Raw genomic sequence first — 20400 nt, forward strand, 5'->3', positions numbered from 1 at the left:
TGGCCATTGCAATAGTGGAAGCGTAGCCAAAACATGCTAAATATGTTGTTGTTTTTTTTAAATTTTATTTTAATGTAATTTTAAATACTTGTGTAATGTATTTAATAAATACTATGTTTATTAAATCCTACTTAAAAACTTTGCTATTTTCCCTTTACTTAGATTGCATAAAATAGGGATTAGGTATATAAATGCAAATGCAGATCCCACTGTTTTGATTAAATAAAACAAGTTTTTGCTCAGGTTTTATGCATATGTGTTCTTTGACAGTTTTTAAAAAAAATCTTCGCAAAATATATCAACTTTCTTATAGTATTGCAAAATATTGTATTGTAACCCCTGTATCGTGATGCGTATCATATCGCCTGGTTCAAAGCAGCTTTATTCAGTTCCAAAAATATGGCCCTATTTTTCAGCAGGGGACAACTAAGCAGCAGGCCCAATCTTTTGGAGTTCTGTGGATGGATGTGTTACATCTAGTATGTTTGTAGATGTTTGGTAATTCAGAAAAAAATATAGATCATTTGTTGACAGGGAAGAGCTTGCACACAAAAACAAACTTAAGATTGAACTATTTTAATGATGTATTTACTACCTTTCTGGGCCTTGAAAGTGGTCGTTGCGTTACGGTCTATGGAGGGGTCAGAAAGCTCTCGGATTTCATAAAAAATATCTTCATATGTGTTCCGAAAATTAAGGTCTTACGGGTTTGGATTGACATGAGGGTCTAACCCTTTAATGAGAAACCATTTGTAGAAAATAAATACTATCAAATTAAAAGACGTTTATTTTAAATGTATTGCACAGCTTTTTAATGAGGCAACAAGATATGATAGATGCGACAGAACAAAATAGGCTATTAATAATCTTTCAGTGCACAAAACTATGCTATGATATTAAAGGCTCTGATACAGAGCAGCACAAACCGCTAAAGCATGTCCTGGGTGCAGAATGATGGACTCACATGTAGCGCTCTGCATTGAAACGTCCAGGGCACAAAGGGTAGAGATATTGTGTGCACAGCCCCTTGTGTATTATATCTATATATCTAGTTTTTGAGTAATTTTTCTTTACAATTTTAAATTCCAGTCACTGTGCATGTTATGCCAATTCATAGTCCTCTGTACTCCAGTGTTGTGATCTAATAGACACCTGATAGCGAGTACCACCTCATTTAGAAACAGCAATAAACTCCTTGCAAGTAGGCATGTGACAGTAAAAATAATCATGTTGCAATAATTGCTGAAGCTTTTATCACGCATATGGTATATGGTATTATCACAATATTGAAAAAAACCCCCATCATGCTATAACAGGTATTTATATAGGTACTATAACTTTTAACAAAAAGAACTGAACATTTATATACAATTATTATAAAGTAAACAAATGTTTCAAACAGAATTATAAAGAACAATAGGTAACCTTTTACAGTAAGGGATCATTAGTTAACATTAGTTAATGCATTAACAATGATCAATTATTCTTTGATAATGTTAGTTAAAAATACAACTGTACATTGTTAGTTCATGTTAGCTCATGTTTTGATTTTAATCATGTATTATTTCATTACAATTAATACAAAAATTGACATTTACAATTAATTAACATTTACAATTAATAAATGCTTTAGAAATATTTTACATTGTCAGTTTGTTACCTAATGAATTAACTAATGTTATTGAACTAAAGCCTTATTGTAAAGTGTTACTGAAGAATAGCAAAGAATCAGAAAATTATCAGTCAATGTTGTTGCCCTAAATAGCCTATTAAAGGGGTCATATAATGGCATTTTTGTACAAGCTAATATGATTCTTTAGGGTCTAAATTAAAAGTTTGTAATATACTTTAATTAAAAATTCTCATTAGTATTGTAAGAAAACACTAATTTTACCTGGTCAAAAACAGCTCTGTTTTCAGCACGCCGTTTAAGTGAATGTGTCTTTAAATGATAATGAACTTTGCTCACCCCGCCCCTCTGTTCTGTGCGTACACCGTTTGTAACACAATAACCATAACGCGTTGTTCATTATAAACGTGGGATTATGAATTATATTGAGAACGTCGTACATAGAAAACATGCCATAATGTACCCTGAGTGTAAACAGCTGCATTCATCGTGAAGCGTGCAAGCGATTTGCAAAGATTAATATAAATATTAATATAAAGGTTAATAAAACGTTACACTCACTTCTTCTTCTGGAGGTGCAGCAGGAACACGAATAGTTGGTACCGATCCTTTTTTCAGGAGCATCTTCTTAGCAAAACCAGCTTTATACTGACCTCGTTTGTAAAGCAGTCTGGTGCGAAATGATTCGCGCAAACTTGAAAGCATTGACGTTGATCGTGGGGAATATTCCCTTCGAAAACAAACTCAGCCACTGCGTCTTCAGCTGTTCGGATTTAGGAACATCAAAATGACTGCTGTGTTCGTTATTACACCCAAGAACAGAACACCACAATCGCTTAGAAGCCATTCTGCTCATAGACAGTGCTCCAGCAATCAACAATGACCACGCCAGTCCGCACGGACTATGATTGACGAGCGAGGGCGGGTCTGTGTTGAAACGCTGCTGTCAATCAACAATCGTGGGAGGGGCGTCGATTTTGTGACGTCACAAAATCGAACGGCTTGATATGAGATGGGGGAAAACATATAAGAAGATTAAAAAAAAAAAACACTGGATGGATTTTTATCATTTTATGATGGTTGTGTACAGGCACTGCCAACACACATTTCAGTACAATCAACTTGTAAAAGTGCATGTACCATTATATGACCCCTTTAAAGGAATAGTTAACGCAAAAATCAAAATTATTTCATTAATTACTCACCCCCATGTCGTTCTAAACCTGTAAGACTTTCATTCATCTTCAGAACACAACACAGTACACATAGTATCGGATTTGGAATCTGTCCTGTCTGACCGGTACTCAATCCTGCAAAAAATGCTAAGTCTCGATGCTGAGACTGAATATTGGATCAGTGTATCCCTTTTATCTATATAAAATCCTTTACAGGAAAAGCATCATCAAATTGTTTACATGCAGTTTGCGATGTAGCTGCTGTCAGATCTATAGTTTTCTTTGCAAACTCTCCATTGCACTGTACCTCATTTACCAAATAATCTGCTCCTAATAAACATATCATCCACTGCATTTCGGGAGGCCATTAAAAGTGTAGCATCCACTTGTACCTGATGCTGTGGTATTTCTGAAGTATATTTAGAAACACAAACGATCTGTTTAAACAGAACGTGTGAATGCAAACTTACTTGTACTCATCCATTTGGCCTGTTGTCAGCAGACTTAAGCGCGTGGAGTATGTCAGAAATGGAACAGGCATCTGTATACTGTATGTAAACAGCATCAGTGATTATAATGGGTTCTATTTGCTTTAGACGTGACACAATGCTCACGTACGGCGTAGATGTGTTAGCCTTTGTGTGCGATAACGTAAAACGATTCATCGATGTTTTGCTCTAGAGGCAGTCATATTCAAATGTATTTCCTAAGGCTACAGGATCCAAACAAGCAGTTTTTGGAGCTTGATCACATAAATGCGTTTTTATAATGAGGACATTTTAAGCTATGAAACTTGCAGGATGTTTTACTGGTACAAAGACCTCCGCATGTCAAAAAATCAAGGAAAATTTGACTTCTCATGTCATGACCTCTTTAGCTATCCCCTTTTCTGTTGCAGCTATGCTTTTGCTGTTGTAGTGGGAAATAATCGTTTTTTCCCTGCTTCTCCTTCCTCTGTTGGTGTGCTGGAAAAGTGCTGACAGGAATGTTGCCTTGCCAGCCTGGTGCCCTCACCCACGCCTTAAACACGAGGAGCTTAAACTTCCCTCTGCCTCCGTAGCACTTCAGTCTTTCCAAAATCTGTTGGTGTGGAACTGTAAACACCCAACAGACCACAGCTTTCAAGAGCAACAACAATTTTTGTTTTCATTTATTTTATGAATAGGCACATATAACAACACTTAAGGTTTCCTATGTAGTTTATGCTTTTTTTTTTATTCTTTTTTTTCGCATAGTGTGGTGATGGTGTCTTGAATGGTTGTGTTAAATGAGTTATAACAGTCCCAGATTCTTTGCACTGGTCAAGCTACAGGATTCAATGGGGAGATCACCTTTTGTTCAAATACTTAAGTTGGCCTCAGTTGAAAGAGGTCTATTACAAAATAAATTATTGTACAAACAAGAGTGGTGTTTCTTTCTGCATGTATTCAAAATATTTACACATTCATTATCCACAAACCCAATATATTGCACATCATACACCCATATATACAGAGATACAATGCATTGTTTTCTGTCATGTGCAAGTATATGTATGTGTGGTGCATCGGAATGTCCAGCACAGTCCACTGCTGTTAGAGCACAAACGGTTCAGAAAATTAAGGAAACCAGTCTTATCTGTAGCTGAACAGAGGTACAAAGGTTGATGGTGATGAAGTAGAAGGTTCTCCAACACTTGGCTGTTTGGTCAGTTGTAAGGTTTCACAACAAACGAACAAAGAGAGTGCTTCAACAGTATAAGCAGGGTGTTTGTTAATAAATACGTAGCAGTAGTCACAGCTGATGAGCAATAGCTACATCCCAAACAAATCCTCTACAAGAAAAACATCAAATACACCAATTAAACTAAATACATTGCACTTAAGTCCACCCAACCAATTCATACAAACATTTAAACTTACATTTGAGCAGGAAACAAACAGTTTCTCAAACATAACTGGAAAACAGGTAGCAAACTACATGAAGCAGCATCAAACAGACCCTAGCACTTCTCTACTGCTTCCTGTTTTATATCAGACAAAGTGCACTCTTGTGTCCCGCTAGTGGCTAGGAAGAGCAACCATAATTGCAAATGAAGAAACCTTGTGACAGGCAGTGACTGTTACATAGTTAAAATCAATGTGAAATGTATTATTGTTATTTAAAAGGATTGCCATGTTGTTCCAACCCATAAAACATTTCTTCATCTTTGGAATGCAAATGAACATGTTTAATATTCTCCCATTATATTTTTCCATCTATTGAAAGTCCACACAACAAGACAGGGCAATATAGACATACAAATTTAAGTCAAGTCACCTTTATTTATATAGTATTTTGTACAATACAGATTGTTTCAAAGTAGCTTTGCAGTGATAACAGGAAAATTATGCATTTCAGCTATTGTTCAGCTAAAGTCAGTTCAGTGTTTATTCAGTTCCAATGTAAAGATCATCAATTATTTAATTAGTTCATTCATCTATAAAGCAGTTCTGCAAAAAAAAAAAAAAAAAAAAACGATGTCATCATCCAGCTCAGTTCAGTTCTCATACAGCAGCGTGAGTGCAGTCTGATCAGTCACACTCAGCTTGTTTAGTTGTTTTTGTGTTAAACCTCAGTGTTGATAGTGAGGTACTACAGGCTGGTATCGTACCAAAGCCAACATTTTGGTTTCAGTCCAACCTAGTCTTTTGGTGTGCCTGGTAAGGTCTTAGTCATGTTATTCAAGAGTATGTTTGTCTTTCTAGGCGTTGTGCAGTAGCAGTCAGTTTGTGTTTGATAGTAGTTTCTTGTTCTTAGACAAATCCTTGGGCAAAGATGATGTTTCAGTATCATTAAAGTAAAGCAAATACATTAAGCAGTTCTCAGAATTCAAAAAAGAAACTGTTTTCTGGATGTAAACTTAAATAACCTTTCTCACCTCAGAACACTTTTGATAACTAGATATATACCACAAACTAGTTTAATAAAGATTAAAGATTACTTTCTCCTGTATGGCTGTGTACTGCATCTCTGGGCTCTCTGAGGCAAAATCCGATTATTTGTGTATCCTATTGGAATCTGATCTAAAATTATTGACTGTCCACATTGTGTATTGCAACTGTTCAGATCTGATTTGTGTGTCCATGCTGCTCTTTAGTTTTCCAGAATAGCTGCATTGGTTTCTATGGCAATGACGTTGGTTTGGTAGGCACACTCCAAAAACAACAACAACCGCAACATGGATGGGGTCTGCAATACAGATGTTGTCTTATTAAAAACATAGGAGGCATAACCATAGGAGGCTGGTATGCATGAGTTTATTCTGTGCTGTCATCTCCTCCGGATTCAAAACATGTCTCCGTTATGTTGTCATTTTCTGCTCGGCCCGCACTTTGCAACAACACAACAAGCATGAAATGCTGAAATCCTATTGAAATTGTAAGGATTTTTATTATTTTTCTTCTGCCGTAAAACGCATCGTGCAGCCCAAACCGTAAGTGCTGGAGACTTGAAACTTGGCCAGATGGTAGTACAAAAATCGAGGAGAGGTTCAGAGAGTATGACTCCGATTGGCCCATAGGTGGCGCTATAGCAACCAAAAGCGCGAAACTGCTCATAACTCCTAGGCCGTATGTCGTAGACTCAAGTGTCTTATATCATTGGAAAGCTGGACTCCTGAAGAACAGAACGCATATCTCCGATTTCATTTCCGCCATGATAGATTTTCCGCCATTTTGAATTTTGTCAAAAAACTACTTTTGCAAACTAGTCCTAGGTTTTTCGCCTAATTGGAATCAAACCAGTGCAGAAATGTTCTCTGGAGTCTGAATATCAATAATTATTGAAAAAAAGTTGAAATTTCGATTCATGGTCGCTAGGGGGCGCAAAATGAACATTGTGGGAGGAGCCTATTTTACTAAAAAGGCTATAACTCGAGAAGTAAATGAGATATCTTCACCAAACACTGTACACATGTGTATGAGTTCAATCTGGGGTCACAGTGAAAAAATCGGCTATAACCACCTGACCGTTAGTCCGATTGACTTGAAAATTGGCATGCAGCGTCTTGGTCCAAGGTGCCATGTATATCTATGAGGACATTGGCGTATCTCGAAAAACATGGCCGCCATCAGCCAATGAAGTTGAGCACCTATTAGACAAGGTTAACGGAGGCCGATCGGAACGAAACTCGATGGGCATGTTCAACTTATGGCCCTAGAGGTGTAATCACGTGGTGTTACACTCATCCACACAATATGCATATCATTTCATAGATCTCCTCATCCTGAACAACTTTGCCTCAAGAACCATTGCTGTCAATCAAACCGTTTATTAAATATTCGCGAACATGTTAAAAACATACTTTAGTGAACTAGTCCTAGGTTTTTCGCCTGATCAGAACCTGACCAGTCTAGGACAATTCTCTGGACTCTCTAGATCAATAATTATCAGAAAAAGTTGAACTACTTCATTTGGATGGCTATAATAGGGTCACTTCAAAATGTGGCCTTGACCAAGTGTCCCCGAAAGCCTATATCTCTTCAATGAATGCTCAGACCTTCTTAAAGGGGCACTCCACCGGTGGGAACATTAATCTTTATTGAAAGTGTGTCTCATATGTAGTTGAAATGTAAAATAATTTTCGAATTTGGTGCCTTCTTGACCGAGGAAAGACAGAAAGTAACTTTAGGTTGCATTTGAATGAAAGACTGCAAATCCCACAATGCATCACATTGCACAGCTCCGCAAGCCACTCCCACTTATCCAGAACAGCGCTTGGATATCAGAATCATCCGTCTACTCTACAAAGCTAGCTACTAACGTTACCAGAGCTTGAAATTTCACACAAAATGTCTAGTTAGTTGGCGAACTCATTAGTGAACAACTACTCTTTTGTATCTTCTTCGAAATGGTGAATTGCATGGTACCTGGATGTTCAGTCAGAACATATGCGGTCCGTTAGGATGCTTCATCATAACACAAACGTCCGTGTACTCGTCTGATTCAGAGATTTCGTCCAGGAGAAATTGACGTCGTTGAAATTATTTGCAGCAGACGGACTCTATCGCGGTGTCCATCCGTGAATCATAGTGATAGAGCACAAGCACCATTAGCCCGCTTCAGCTCAAGCCAGTCCTGGCTCCGCGTCCGCGAGTCCCGCAACACACAGGTCTTCTGCCTCGGCTCGGCTGTAGCGGCCGCTGCGGCCGCCTCCTGTTCCTCCATCTGCCTCAGCTGCTCTTCGCTATAATGTGGCTCGTAAAAGTAGCCACGAACATCTATTTCGAGCTTCTAACTTCACATCTGGCTTTACAGCGCCTGTTAGCTTAGCTTTCAAACAAGATGGAGGATATTGTTTTTAGTTTCAGAGAGTGAAGTCCCGCCCACTGATCTGTAATAGGTCCGTTACGCGAGTGCCACCCGCTGGTGAGATGAGGAATAGTGTTTGTAGTCTCAACTGAAATCTCCCCCTCTTACACTTCCTCCGACAATGACGCAAAATGACGATTTTTGCGTCATTGTAGGAGGAAGTGTAAAGAGGTAAATACGGATTTCTCCCGTCTCAGGGGAAAATGAAAAAGTGTTGCACGACCATTCAATAGTATGACTGGGTTTCTAACAATGCAAAGCTTAATGCAAATCGGTGGAATGTCCCTTTAAAAACAAATCAGAACATATGACTTAAGACTCTAAACAAGCATGAAATTTTTCAGACAGATCGGACAAAATTTGCCTCTATAACAGTTAAAAAGGTGAAAATGATATGAATATAATGGCATGTTAAGCCAATAAGTGGTATTTTACTGCCCCCTGCTGTTTAAAATAGTCATTTTGTCATACTATTTAATATTGTTCTATAATTCATATTTAGACTTTATAAAATCACTCTTTTAACATTTACAATCACATTTAGTGAAAATTCATCTATTGAAGTATTACTACTGACAATTGTGTCACATTGAGAAATGTGAATCCTGAATGAGACTTGCAGTAAACAGTTTGATCACATCATATAGTTAAAATGTCTGTATCTACAACAGAATGTGTGTGTGCAGTCTTAGGTTCATGGAAAAACTGGTTTGCTTTAGTTCAGAAAACTGGTGAAAATCATGAGGTTTAAAGTGAAAGTGAGCCAATAAGTGGTCTTCTAGTGCCCTCTGCTGGACATTCTACTTATTAATGAAGTCTTTTCACATGTGCTTTTGCATTCATATGATTTTAGATTTTAAAAAATCACTTACATAACAATAACTATTATAACACAATCATATTTTGTCAGTGTTTATCACTTCATTTGGGCTGACACTTCAAATAATTATGTGGTAAATTATGGTAAATAATGCTGGAAACTAGGGGTGTAACGATACATCGATATGGATCGATGCATCGATATAACGTCTAACGATACGATGCATCGATTCCACACTTAAAATATCGATATACACCGTTATTTTGACACTCTCCACATTCCCACGTAACATCCTTCCGCCAAAGCGCACATTTTCGTTTACTCAACAACCGCCTGCCGGTGTGTAACGTTAATCTCCTCATCTGAAAAAGACGCCTGACAAGACTGACTAAACCCTAAACAAGTTTTTTTCACAAAAGTCGGTATTGTCCGCTGTCAAGGCATCGCGAGTTCATGTTTTACAGCAGAAACAGACAAGCACTCGCACCCTTGTTGGTGAACACAACACGATAAGTCCGTTTTAGCGACTCAGCGCGCAGTATTCAGGTCAGATGTCACTTCGAAAAGACGCGCTGGCTAAGAGGAGTTTCGTCAAAGCTGACTAAAAGTGATCGAGGATGGATAATTTCAATGAACTCGTGATATCTTCTTCAGGGCGTAAAAGGAAAATAAAACCTGAAACATTTTCACGGAACCTTACTAAAGCAGCTCGTTTAGTGGTGAGGGAAAAGCTCTCTGTACTGCGTGTACGTTATCACAACAACAAAGTTTGTTAGGCGTCTATGTCAGCTGAGGAGATTAACGTTATGAAGATTAACCGAGTGTTGTATTATTTATCATAGCAATTACTTGGTTTTGTTTGACTCAGAAAGATGAGATGTGAATGTATCTGCTCTGCTAAAAAAAAAAAAAAAAAAAAAAACTTTTAACATATTAAAGCATACTTTCAATTAACTTTAATTTTGTAATTTACCTGTATTTTTTATGTTATTATTATTATTAATCAAAACAACCCAGCTGCAGTTTGATTGATATTACTTGGATGCACAATAATAATAAAAAACATGATTTATGAAAATGAACAAGAACGGAGTACTTGCAAATGACCACTTCTGTTATAAATGTCCCAACTGGGAGAGGGTGTGCAATTTTCAAAGAGTTTAATTAAACGTTCATGTTATATATTTTGATTGCATTTGTGAGTTAATAAAAACGTAACTGGTTGTGTGAACATAATATCTAAATATCGATTAATCGATCGATATAGCCCTGAATCGAATCGAATCGTATCGTGGAATTTTTTGAAGTATCGGAAAATATCGTATCGCTGGCTGAGAGAATCGATATCGTATCGTATCGTATCGTGATGAACTGTCCGATTTACACCCCTACTGGAAATATGGTAAATCATAGTAAATAATACTAGAATGTGGTGTATCAAGGTAAATCATGCTAGAACGTGGTATATCATGGTAAATCATGCTAGAACATGGTAAATCATGGTAAACTATGCTAGAACAGGGTAAATCATGGTAAACCATGATAAATCATGATAAACTATGGTAAATCATGTTAGAATGTGGTATATCATGGTAAATCATGCTAGAACATGGTAAATCAAGGTAAACTAAGATAAAATCATGGTAAACTATGCTAGAACAGGGTAAACCATGATAAATCATGATAAACTATGGTAAATCATGCTAGAACATGGTCTTTTCCATCTATGATGTCAGTGGTTAAATGCTTGTTAAATAAAACTTGATGTCTTTTGATGATTTTGTGCTTAAAGGCCTTAAAGGCCTTAACTGCTTGAACCCCGATAAATGCTGCTTGCAGCTTTAATTATTATTATTATTATTATTATTATTATTACTCTGATGACATGGTTTATTACATTGTGATTTTTTTCTCCCGAATAAAATCCTGTTATGTAGAGATTAGTGCACATAAAGAAACCTCAAATCTTAATCTAAGTTACCTATATTTATGTAGTGTTTTTATACAGTACAGATTGTTTCAAAGTAGCTTCACAGTGATAACAGGAAAATAATGCATTTCGGCTGAAGTCAGTTCAGTGTTGATTCAGTTCCGTAGTAAAGCTCATCAATTACTAAATTACTTAATATAATCTATGAAATTCTGCAAAGAAATTATGTCATCGTCCTGCTCAGTTCAGTTCTCATACAACAATGTCAGTGCAGTCAGATCAATAATATTATTGAATATTAAGTGTCCCCAACTAAGCAAGCCAGAGGCAACAGTGGCATGGAATCCAAACTCCATCAGGTGACAGAATGGAGGAAAAAAAACCTTGGGAGAAACCAGGCTCAGCCAGGGGCCAGTTCTCCTATGGCCAATGAATGAACATGGTGTCATTATGATTCAGGCTGCATCACAAGACAGAATTCAGATTGGCATCGGTAGCATTTAAATATTCATTATATTAAATATTATATATGCAATATGAAGAAATAATATTCTCTTGTATTCATCTGAGACACTGATGGATTGCCTGACATGAACTAAAACACCATTACATTGTCTAGTATGTTCTCATCTGATCTAATCTGTTATTAAATACCTAGACACTCAAAAGTACATAGTGCTCTCTGATAAAGAGGAAAGTCTAAGAGCCTGTCTGGCCATAATGCCAGCAAGATATTTTATAAACGAGCTGCTGCTTTGGCTTGCAGTGATACGAGATAATTTCCCTTGAAGAAACAGTCAGGGAGGAACAGAAGAACATTTTTAAGCCTCAGTGTCAAACACCACAGCCTGTGTCTGAATTTGCATTCAATTAGCATGTTTGTGTATGTCACAAGGGAACAAGGGCTGTTCTTTATATGACTTTATAAAGCATGATGTATCAGAATAGCCCTCATAGTATCTGTTCATAAGCCATTGTGGATTAATAAAGCTGTATAATCCTGACAACAGAACACATGAGGTGTTCACATTTCACTATTAGAGACCAGCTTCAGTAATCTTTTTATATGATACTGACCCATATTTTGACCCAAACTGACTCAGTTTTGAAATGTTTTTAGACATATTTTAGCCTATAGCCATTGTGTGTCTATCACTCTATTTGTCACATTCACTGTCTGTCATCGTCCTGTCTGCACTACAGTTCCCAGAATCCTCCTTGTTTCCACACCTGAACTCACTCCCTTCATTACCCACCGGTTCATCATCATTATCTGCATCACCTGTCTTGTGTTCATCTGTGTGTGTATTTAAGTTCCTGGTTTTCACTCTTCACTTGTCGGTCAATGTTTATGTTAGGTTAATCTATGTTCTGAGCACACGCTCCCTTTTTGTTTGTATTTGTTTATATTGAGAATTAAAATCTTGGAATTCATCATCTTCGTGTTCGTCTCCTACTTCATCCTTCCAGAAGCCTGACAGATTGACCGACCACAATATGAGCTGGGAGCTCGCTGGACAGATCGCGGCTTTGGCTCGGGATAGCCGCGATCTGTTCCAATTCACCTGGGGGTTTGTTCCTCTTGCTGCCTCCTGCTCGCTGGATGACGAGACGATCAAGGCGTGTTACCGGCTTGGGGCCAAGGAGGTCGACCCGAGGGAGCTTCCAGATCTCTCCGGTCAGGACTGGAGAGAGGCACTCTCCTGTTGTCTGGAGAGCTTCCTCCCGTGGCACGCCATGTCACCGTCTGCACTTCACGCCAGTCCAGCCGAGCCCGCACTTCACACCAGTCCAGCCGAGCCTGCACTTCACGCCAGATCTGCCGAGACCAAGGCAGTAAGCTTCGTGCCCGCCGCGCCTGTGACTGACAGCGATCTTCCTCCTCTCATCGGCCCGCCAGAGCCCTCTTCGCCGCTGGTCCCGTCCAGCACAGAGCCCTCTTCGCCGCTGGTCCCGTCCAGCACAGAGCCCTCTTCGCCGCTGGTCCTGCCCAGCTCAGAGCCCTCTTCGCCGCTGGTCCTGCCCAGCTCAGAGCCCTCTTCGCCGCTGGTCCTGCCCAGCTCAGAGCCTTCTTCGCCGCTGGTCCTGCCCAGCTCAGAGCCTTCTTCGCCGCTGGTCCTGCCCAGCTCAGAGCCTTCTTCGCCGCTGGATCTGCCCAGCACCGAGCCCTCGTCGCTGGATCTGCCCAGCACCGAGCCCTCGTCGCTGGATCTGCCCAGCACCGAGCCCTCGTCGCTGGATCTGCCCAGCACCGAGCCCTCGTCGCTGGATCTGCCCAGCACCGAGCCCTCGTCGCTGGATCTGCCCAGCACCGAGCCCTCGTCGCTGCCCAGCACCGAGCCCTCTCTGGTACCCGGGACTTTTCCCAAGTATTTTTTTTGGGGGGGGGGCATAGGGCTCCGTCCTGGCCACTCGAGGGGCCATGGCCACCTGAGGGGTCCTCACCACCATGGCCACCTGAAGGGTCTTCACCGCCGTGGCCACCTGAAGGGTCTTCTCTGCCATGGCCACCTGAAGGGTCTTCTCCGCCATGGCCACCTGAAGGGTCTTCACCGCCGTGGCCACCTGAAGGGTCTTCTCCGCCATGGCCACCTGAAGGGTCTTCTCCGCCATGGCCACCTGAAGGGTCTTCACCGCCGTGGCCACCTGAAGGGTCTTCTCCGCCATGGCCACCTGAAGGGTCTTCTCCGCCATGGCCACCCGAAGGGTCCGCACCGCCTTGGCCACCCGAAGGGTCCGGACCGCCATGGCCACCCGAAGGGTCCTCACTGCCGTGGTCGCCTGAGGGGACATCACCGCCCTGGCCACCCGAGGGGTCCTCACCGCCGTGGCCGCCCGAGGGGTCGTCTCCGTCCTGGCCAAGCCCACAGCCTGCTCCACCGTGACCACACCCACAGTCTGCTCCGCCCTGGAGGCTTCCTGCCTTGTCTCCCTTGCCTTGTCTTCCCCGTCAGCCTCCAGGGCGCCCACCCTCCCACCCCTTTGGTCTTTCTACGGCGCGAGGACGCGCCTACCGGGAGGGGGGAGTAATGTCACATTCACTGTCTGTCATCGTCCTGTCTGCACTACAGTTCCCAGAATCCTCCTTGTTTCCACACCTGAACTCACTCCCTTCATTACCCACCGGTTCATCATCATTATCTGCATCACCTGTCTTGTGTTCATCTGTGTGTGTATTTAAGTTCCTGGTTTTCACTCTTCACTTGTCGGTCAATGTTTATGTTAGGTTAATCTATGTTCTGAGCACACGCTCCCTTTTTGTTTGTATTTGTTTATATTGAGAATTAAAATCTTGGAATTCATCATCTTCGTGTTCGTCTCCTACTTCATCCTTCCAGAAGCCTGACACTATTAGATTTGGTTCTATTTAAACTCAGAGCACATTTCTCAGAATAAATTTTGTTGTGCAAGTGCTTCTCAGACAACTGCTTTTGGTCACATCTAGGCAATGGATTTTTAACAGACATAGAAAGAAAGAAATCTGTATGGATTTCAAATACATTTTATTGCAAATGTTCACTGTTCCTGTTTAAATGGGTATATAATTTGTGGATCTTAATTCCTGGCATCCATGGGAACTAACAGTTGGACGATTTTTATATGTGTAGCATTACCCTGCCTTCTGAAGTCCTCTCAACACACAAAGTTTACTGAAGAAAAAATAAATAAAATCTTTTCTTTTATTCTGAAATTCCTGCTTGTGAAAGTGTGCTTACTTTTTCCTCATCCTCTTACAGCATTTTGGAAATTGGCAGTCATGGGAATGGTGCATAAAGGTGTCATTGTCATTCAATAATACCGCTGGACTAGGATTGTATTTTTCTTATGATCATTTCACGAACACCAATGGCACTTCTGATATTTTGTTTATATATATATATATATATATATATATGTGTGTGTGTGTATGAAAAAAGAACTTCTCACACCTACTGTACATACAGCATCTTTGTTTGGATCTTGATTAAAACGCAGTGGTTGCCACTCAGATTTTTTTAGGCCAGTTTGGCAAGTAATAGAGCAAATAAATAACAAATACATTTACTTAAAGAAAAAAATGGCAATCCTCTCTGCCATGAAAAATCATGATCGGTGCATCCCCTAAACAGGATCTAATCCAGAAGATTTGGAATCAGGTTTGAACGAGACTTGGATAATATATTTTTTTCTAGCAGCTGTAAAGCCAGCAAATGTCACCTATGAGACACATGAAACTCCCCCAGTTTCACAGACAAGGCTTAAGCTAGTCCCAGACTAAAATGCTTGTTTGAGCTGTTTTCACTAAAAGCAACTTGCACTGACATCTTAAAATATGTCAGTGCCATTTTGTCTCAATATGCACACTATTAATGTTTATTTTTTTTTATTTTTTTTTCTAGGGCACGTTTATAAAAGCTACTTAAATGCCTTAAGTATTTGCCTATTTAAATTCAAACAGCGACTTTTTTTTTTCCGGCTGGGCAGTGAAGAATGTACTTTTTTAGTGGTCGTGAAGTAATTATTTAAAATAAGTACCTACTCAAGAGAGTATGCGATTTCAGACGCAGCCATACACTTGCAAACTTCCCTAAGCACTTCCTCTCAGGGGAATTCTTGTCGACATTTTGAAGTGTATTCATTAAGTGGGCGAGGGAAGTTTATTTGGACAGTTTATTTTTTGGAGGCTTTTTATTAGCTTTCCTATAGCTTGCAACATCAAGGTCATGGGTTCGATTACCAGGGAAAGCAAGAACTGAGAAGAATGTCAAAATGTGTACTGTGGAATGCAATGTAAGTCACTTTGGATAAAAGCATCTGCCAAATGCATACATGTAAATGTAAAATGGACAGACCCTCGACCCCTCAATTTTGAGTCTACTCAATATGTACTGTACACTTCAGGCAGATCCACAGACCACAATTCAACACGATTTTACGTCACAGCTGATTGCACTTAATTTACCCCCACCTCTCAAAATTCTAGTGTATGATATTGGAGTTATTTTGACATTTAACCACATAAAACTTGTTGCTACCTTAAGCTGACTGTTTTTTTTTTTTTTTTTTTTTTGTTGTTGTTTTTTTTGTTTTTTTACACAATTATAGTTTATTTTATTGTTATCACTTTCGTTTGTGTCATTTTTTACATTTTCTTCAACAGTCCAAGCATACATAAATCAGCTACATTGCAGATTCCAGTGATCAAGGGCTTAGGGCAGGGGTGTCCAATGTCCTGCAGAGTTTAGCTCCAACCCCAATTTAAAACACCTTATAACCAGGTAATCAAGGTCTTACTAAGCATTCTAGAAACTTCCAGGTCAAAGCCATGTCTTTGAAACTGGGCCATGCATGGTATCATAGGGAAAGATTAAATGAAAAATCATGTAATAAAAGGTCAAAGTTAGAATCAGTAGTAATAAAATGCATTTGTATCTGGAGAATAAAGGTCCAAAATTAATGATGGACCAGTTCTAAAATGTATGTAGAACGTTCCTTTCTGTTGAGTTATGGCAGGGACTACAATGTGGCTTTGAGACATATTCATTTTGCTCTGTATATTAAGAATGATTCATGCTTGATGGATGGGAGATGCTAGATTTTAAATTACACCAAATATCACATAGGTTAGATTTGAAGGTCATCCAGCCTAGCTCTTTGCCCAATACCATAGTGATTGGTTTGTCGAGATGTTCAGTCAATAAATTGGGCAATTTTCTATCCAATGATTGTGTTAACATATTCGAATGTATTCCACAAGCCCACAGATCTCAACTATAAGAGCATGAAACCGAAGAAAATCCTTTCAGATTTTTTTTTGGGGAAATACTGTACTTTGGCCTTCAATTTTACAAATATCTTTTAACACATTAATGTATTCAGCTGGCCACTCTGGGATTATTATATAATGGAGATGACAGAATGTGCCTATGTCTTGAGTGTGGAGCAAATTAGACAAATTCATATAAATGCTTTTGTGTAAAAGGGTCTGTAAAATGGTGATGGTAAACCAAACAGGCTTCTGGACGTTGCACTGGTAAATTGCATTCTTCTTGTACCTGTATTTATCTGAAATGAAATCCCAGCAAAAATAATGAATACCAGTAATACTGATAAATAGCTTTCTATTTTTTCTGAAAAATGTTGTCATATTCACCTACCATTGCTTCAGTGAAGCTGAAACTGTTGTGGAATCTCCAATAATTTGCTATTTACCAAAGTATTTTCTATCCATTTGTTATGAATAAGTGGATGATAATTGGAGAGGAGGGAATCAGGATGCAAGAGTTTATACAGAATGTATATTACAGCATAGAAAGAAACAGAAAATAATCACCACTGTTCTGCAAGAATCGCCTTAATTTATCTCAAATGTAACATTTGCATTTATGCTCACTTATCTTCAAGTAAAAAAAAATAATAAAAAAAACATTTTATTTCATACATTTTCTATGATTGATCCATTGGTTGTATTGAGACAGAAAGTAGTGAACCAGTTGTCAAGTCAATGAGGGAGGTTTTGTTTATGTTCTACTCTGTACAATTACTTCTTCTTCTACGTCTTATCTTTGCCAAATCCCCCAATTCAAAGCCCTAATTAGCTTTGGTTAAAATGCCTATTTGTCACTTCCAGACATCGTGCTGCTTGCGCTGTGTTTGTGTGCGTTATTGTAGTCACCCCTGCAGCTGCATATGCTTTGTTTGTATAGTATTGAACATATTTTATTTCAGAAAAAAAATGCTTAATGTGGGTGATTGGAATTTTATTGATGTCAAACATTGCATTTTTGCTAATATTAATCAATCATAAATACATCCTTTGGAAGTATTTCAGTATTACATATGAAATATAAAAATGACCCAGTTCCTTCTAAATCTGAATCTAAATCTGATGCATTTACAATATCTGTATTTTTATCCTTACCTTAATGTGTATTTTGATATTTTGATTAGATAATCAAGTTTTTAATCAATATTAATTTTGATTAACTGATATTATTTCTTAAGTTCTAAAATCAATCTTTTGGTCTGTGCTGTTTTATACTGATAGCGTGAACAAAACTTCGCTACAAACATCATCCAATGATCACTGCTTTGTAACTTTGCAAATGTCAGCTTTCAAATTCTGTAGATTCTATCTTGAAATTCAAACAATATATACAGTGTGTATATATATATATATATATATATATATATATATATATATATATATATATATATATATATATATATATATATATATATATTTATTATTATTATTATTATTATTATTATATATTTTTTGAATTCTCATGTCATGACCCTTTTAACCTGTTAGTGATGTCTTATGTATTGTAGAGTTTTTATGATAGCCACCATTTAAATGTTTATATTTCATCAACCAATTGGAGTAGAAAGATAATTATATTATTAAAAAATTATATACATATTGTGTAATGTGCAATTTAAATCCCCGCCACTTTTTCATTACAGTTAAATACATGATAGGAAGAGATCCTGGACTTGTGAGACCACAGGAAGCCTGAGTAACAAGAAAACTTTCTACCGATACTGATATTTTTTAACACAAAATCAGTGATTTGCTAACCACTCTTCCCTTTTAAGCAAATCAGTAATTAAATGAATGTGATTTCTATATCTTTTCCTTCAAGCTGTCCCGTTTCCCCCAAGCCACCGACTGACTGTGAAGGAGGTGTTTGACAGTGAGGGCAAACCCAAAGTAGATGTCCTGAAGGCACACCTCACCAAAGAGGGGCGTGTGGAGGAGAGTGTGGCACTGCGATTAATTGGTGATGGAGCAGCAATCCTTCGTTCTGAGAAGAACCTCCTGGACATAGAGGCCCCGGTGACAGGTGAGTGATTCTCTTTCAGATTCTGTGCTGAGACGCCAGTGAAGAGAGAGACCCATTTGAACTCATTTGAGTTCTATTGAAGTTTTCAAATTTAAATGATTTTAGGAAAAATCAAACTCTGTGTATAACTCTGTATTAGTTGAGTTAATTGTGTATATGTATGTGTATACAGATATATACATGCATATTTAAATGCCTAGTTCTCTCATTAAACTCTAGATGGTGCAGGCTGATGGGTATTTAACGCAACCTGATGATATTCACAGCGTTAACTACTTGGAACAAGTTGATTGGTTCATGTCGCATCTGCAGCCAATTAGCTTGCTGCTCACAACATTTAAATGGCTGGTTAACATTCACTACAGCCGTTTGCAGAGTTCCTCCGTAACCCTCCCCCTTTCTCAGCTCCACCTGTATATAGGGGTGGGTACTGAAACCCGGTATTAAATGAGCCCCTGGTACTACCAATAAAATATTTGTAACTGGTACTACCAATAAAATATTAGTGTATTCCTGGAACTGGGCATCGTTACACTACATCCTTATGCATCGCTTTCTGCCAGGACTTTTACGTGCTTTTCCCAAATCACTGAAGTGACGTCGACGTCCGGGTTAGCAGTAGCATGAGCCGTCAGGCAAGTGTTATTTAAATTAACTCCTGATGTACTTGCAAACTTTCCAATGCCTCGTTTTATGAGTACAGAACCTATTTGTACTACTGTATTAGTTTGGTACCATTCTGGGCATTATTAGTGGGGTAATTTATCCCTTTAAGCTCTGACATAACATCTCTGTTCCCTCCTTCAGGGAACGGGAGATACATTAGTAACCTAGACGCTGTAGCCGTTTTTATAGATTCCATTAAGACAGGGTGTGAGACACCCCAGTCTGCAGGAAGTGCCGATCAACAGAAAGTTTTTTTTGTATACTTTTGTACACAGTTACAAACTCTCTCTCCCCCTCACCACAATTTTGATTTGTGTGATTTATTGGCCAAAGAGGAGAAAACACACAAAAAAGTTCAAGACAAATTTGCCATGATAGCATTATTTATTTATTTATTTATTTTCTATATATTCTGAATTATTTTGGCCACAATAATTGTGTAGTGAAATTTGCTGAAATTAGCATCTATGTAAGGGTTGATGCCCGACGAGGTGTCCATTGTCAGGTATTAATGGACGACGACGAGGCGTGAACCGTCCGACGCGCAGCGGCCTCCGCCAAAGTCCATTAATACCTGACAATGGACACCTTGAAGGGCATTAACCCGCTTATACCATGGTCACTTGCCAAATAACACATTTTTAAAACATTAGTTTATATTTTAATTAGTTTTACAATTGAAATCTAAAGTTTTTACAAACAATAACTTGGTTTCCCTGGTTACGCCTGATGGTTTATTTACTAGGTGTCCTCTATCACTTTTTAATGGACACCCTGCAGCCAATCAGAATCGAGTATTCACCCAGACCATGGTATAATACTGTATAATGCCTGATGATTCACTTACATTATTTAAATAATAGTATGCTTTAAAGTGTATGCAGCATTGCCATACAATCTGAACTCTGCTCAGCATTTTCTTTATTTTTATATATAATAATTCCTTTCTCAGTTCAACACACTATTACATAGTTCTCTCCCGCTAAAGTGTGATTCAGGTTGTACGACAGCAAGGACAG

The 20400-nt window shown here is 38.7% G+C and overlaps 1 protein-coding gene across 4 annotated transcripts in view; it reads left to right on the top strand.

Moving 5' to 3' along the window:
- LOC307155833 (protein phosphatase 3 catalytic subunit alpha) overlaps window positions 1–20400 on the top strand; it is a 243072-nt gene that overhangs the window by 125433 nt on the left and 97239 nt on the right. For all 4 annotated transcript variants that reach the window (XM_079866811.1, XM_079866813.1, XM_079866812.1 and 1 more), the window contains exon 2: window positions 18515–18715. In XM_079866811.1, the coding sequence (XP_079722937.1) occupies window positions 18515–18715 (201 nt within the window). The remainder of the gene's footprint in view (window positions 1–18514; window positions 18716–20400) is intronic.

The sequence above is a fragment of the Squalius cephalus genome (genome assembly GCF_949319135.1).
Source record: "Squalius cephalus genome assembly, chromosome: 3".
NCBI classification, from domain to species: Eukaryota; Metazoa; Chordata; class Actinopteri; order Cypriniformes; family Leuciscidae; genus Squalius; species Squalius cephalus.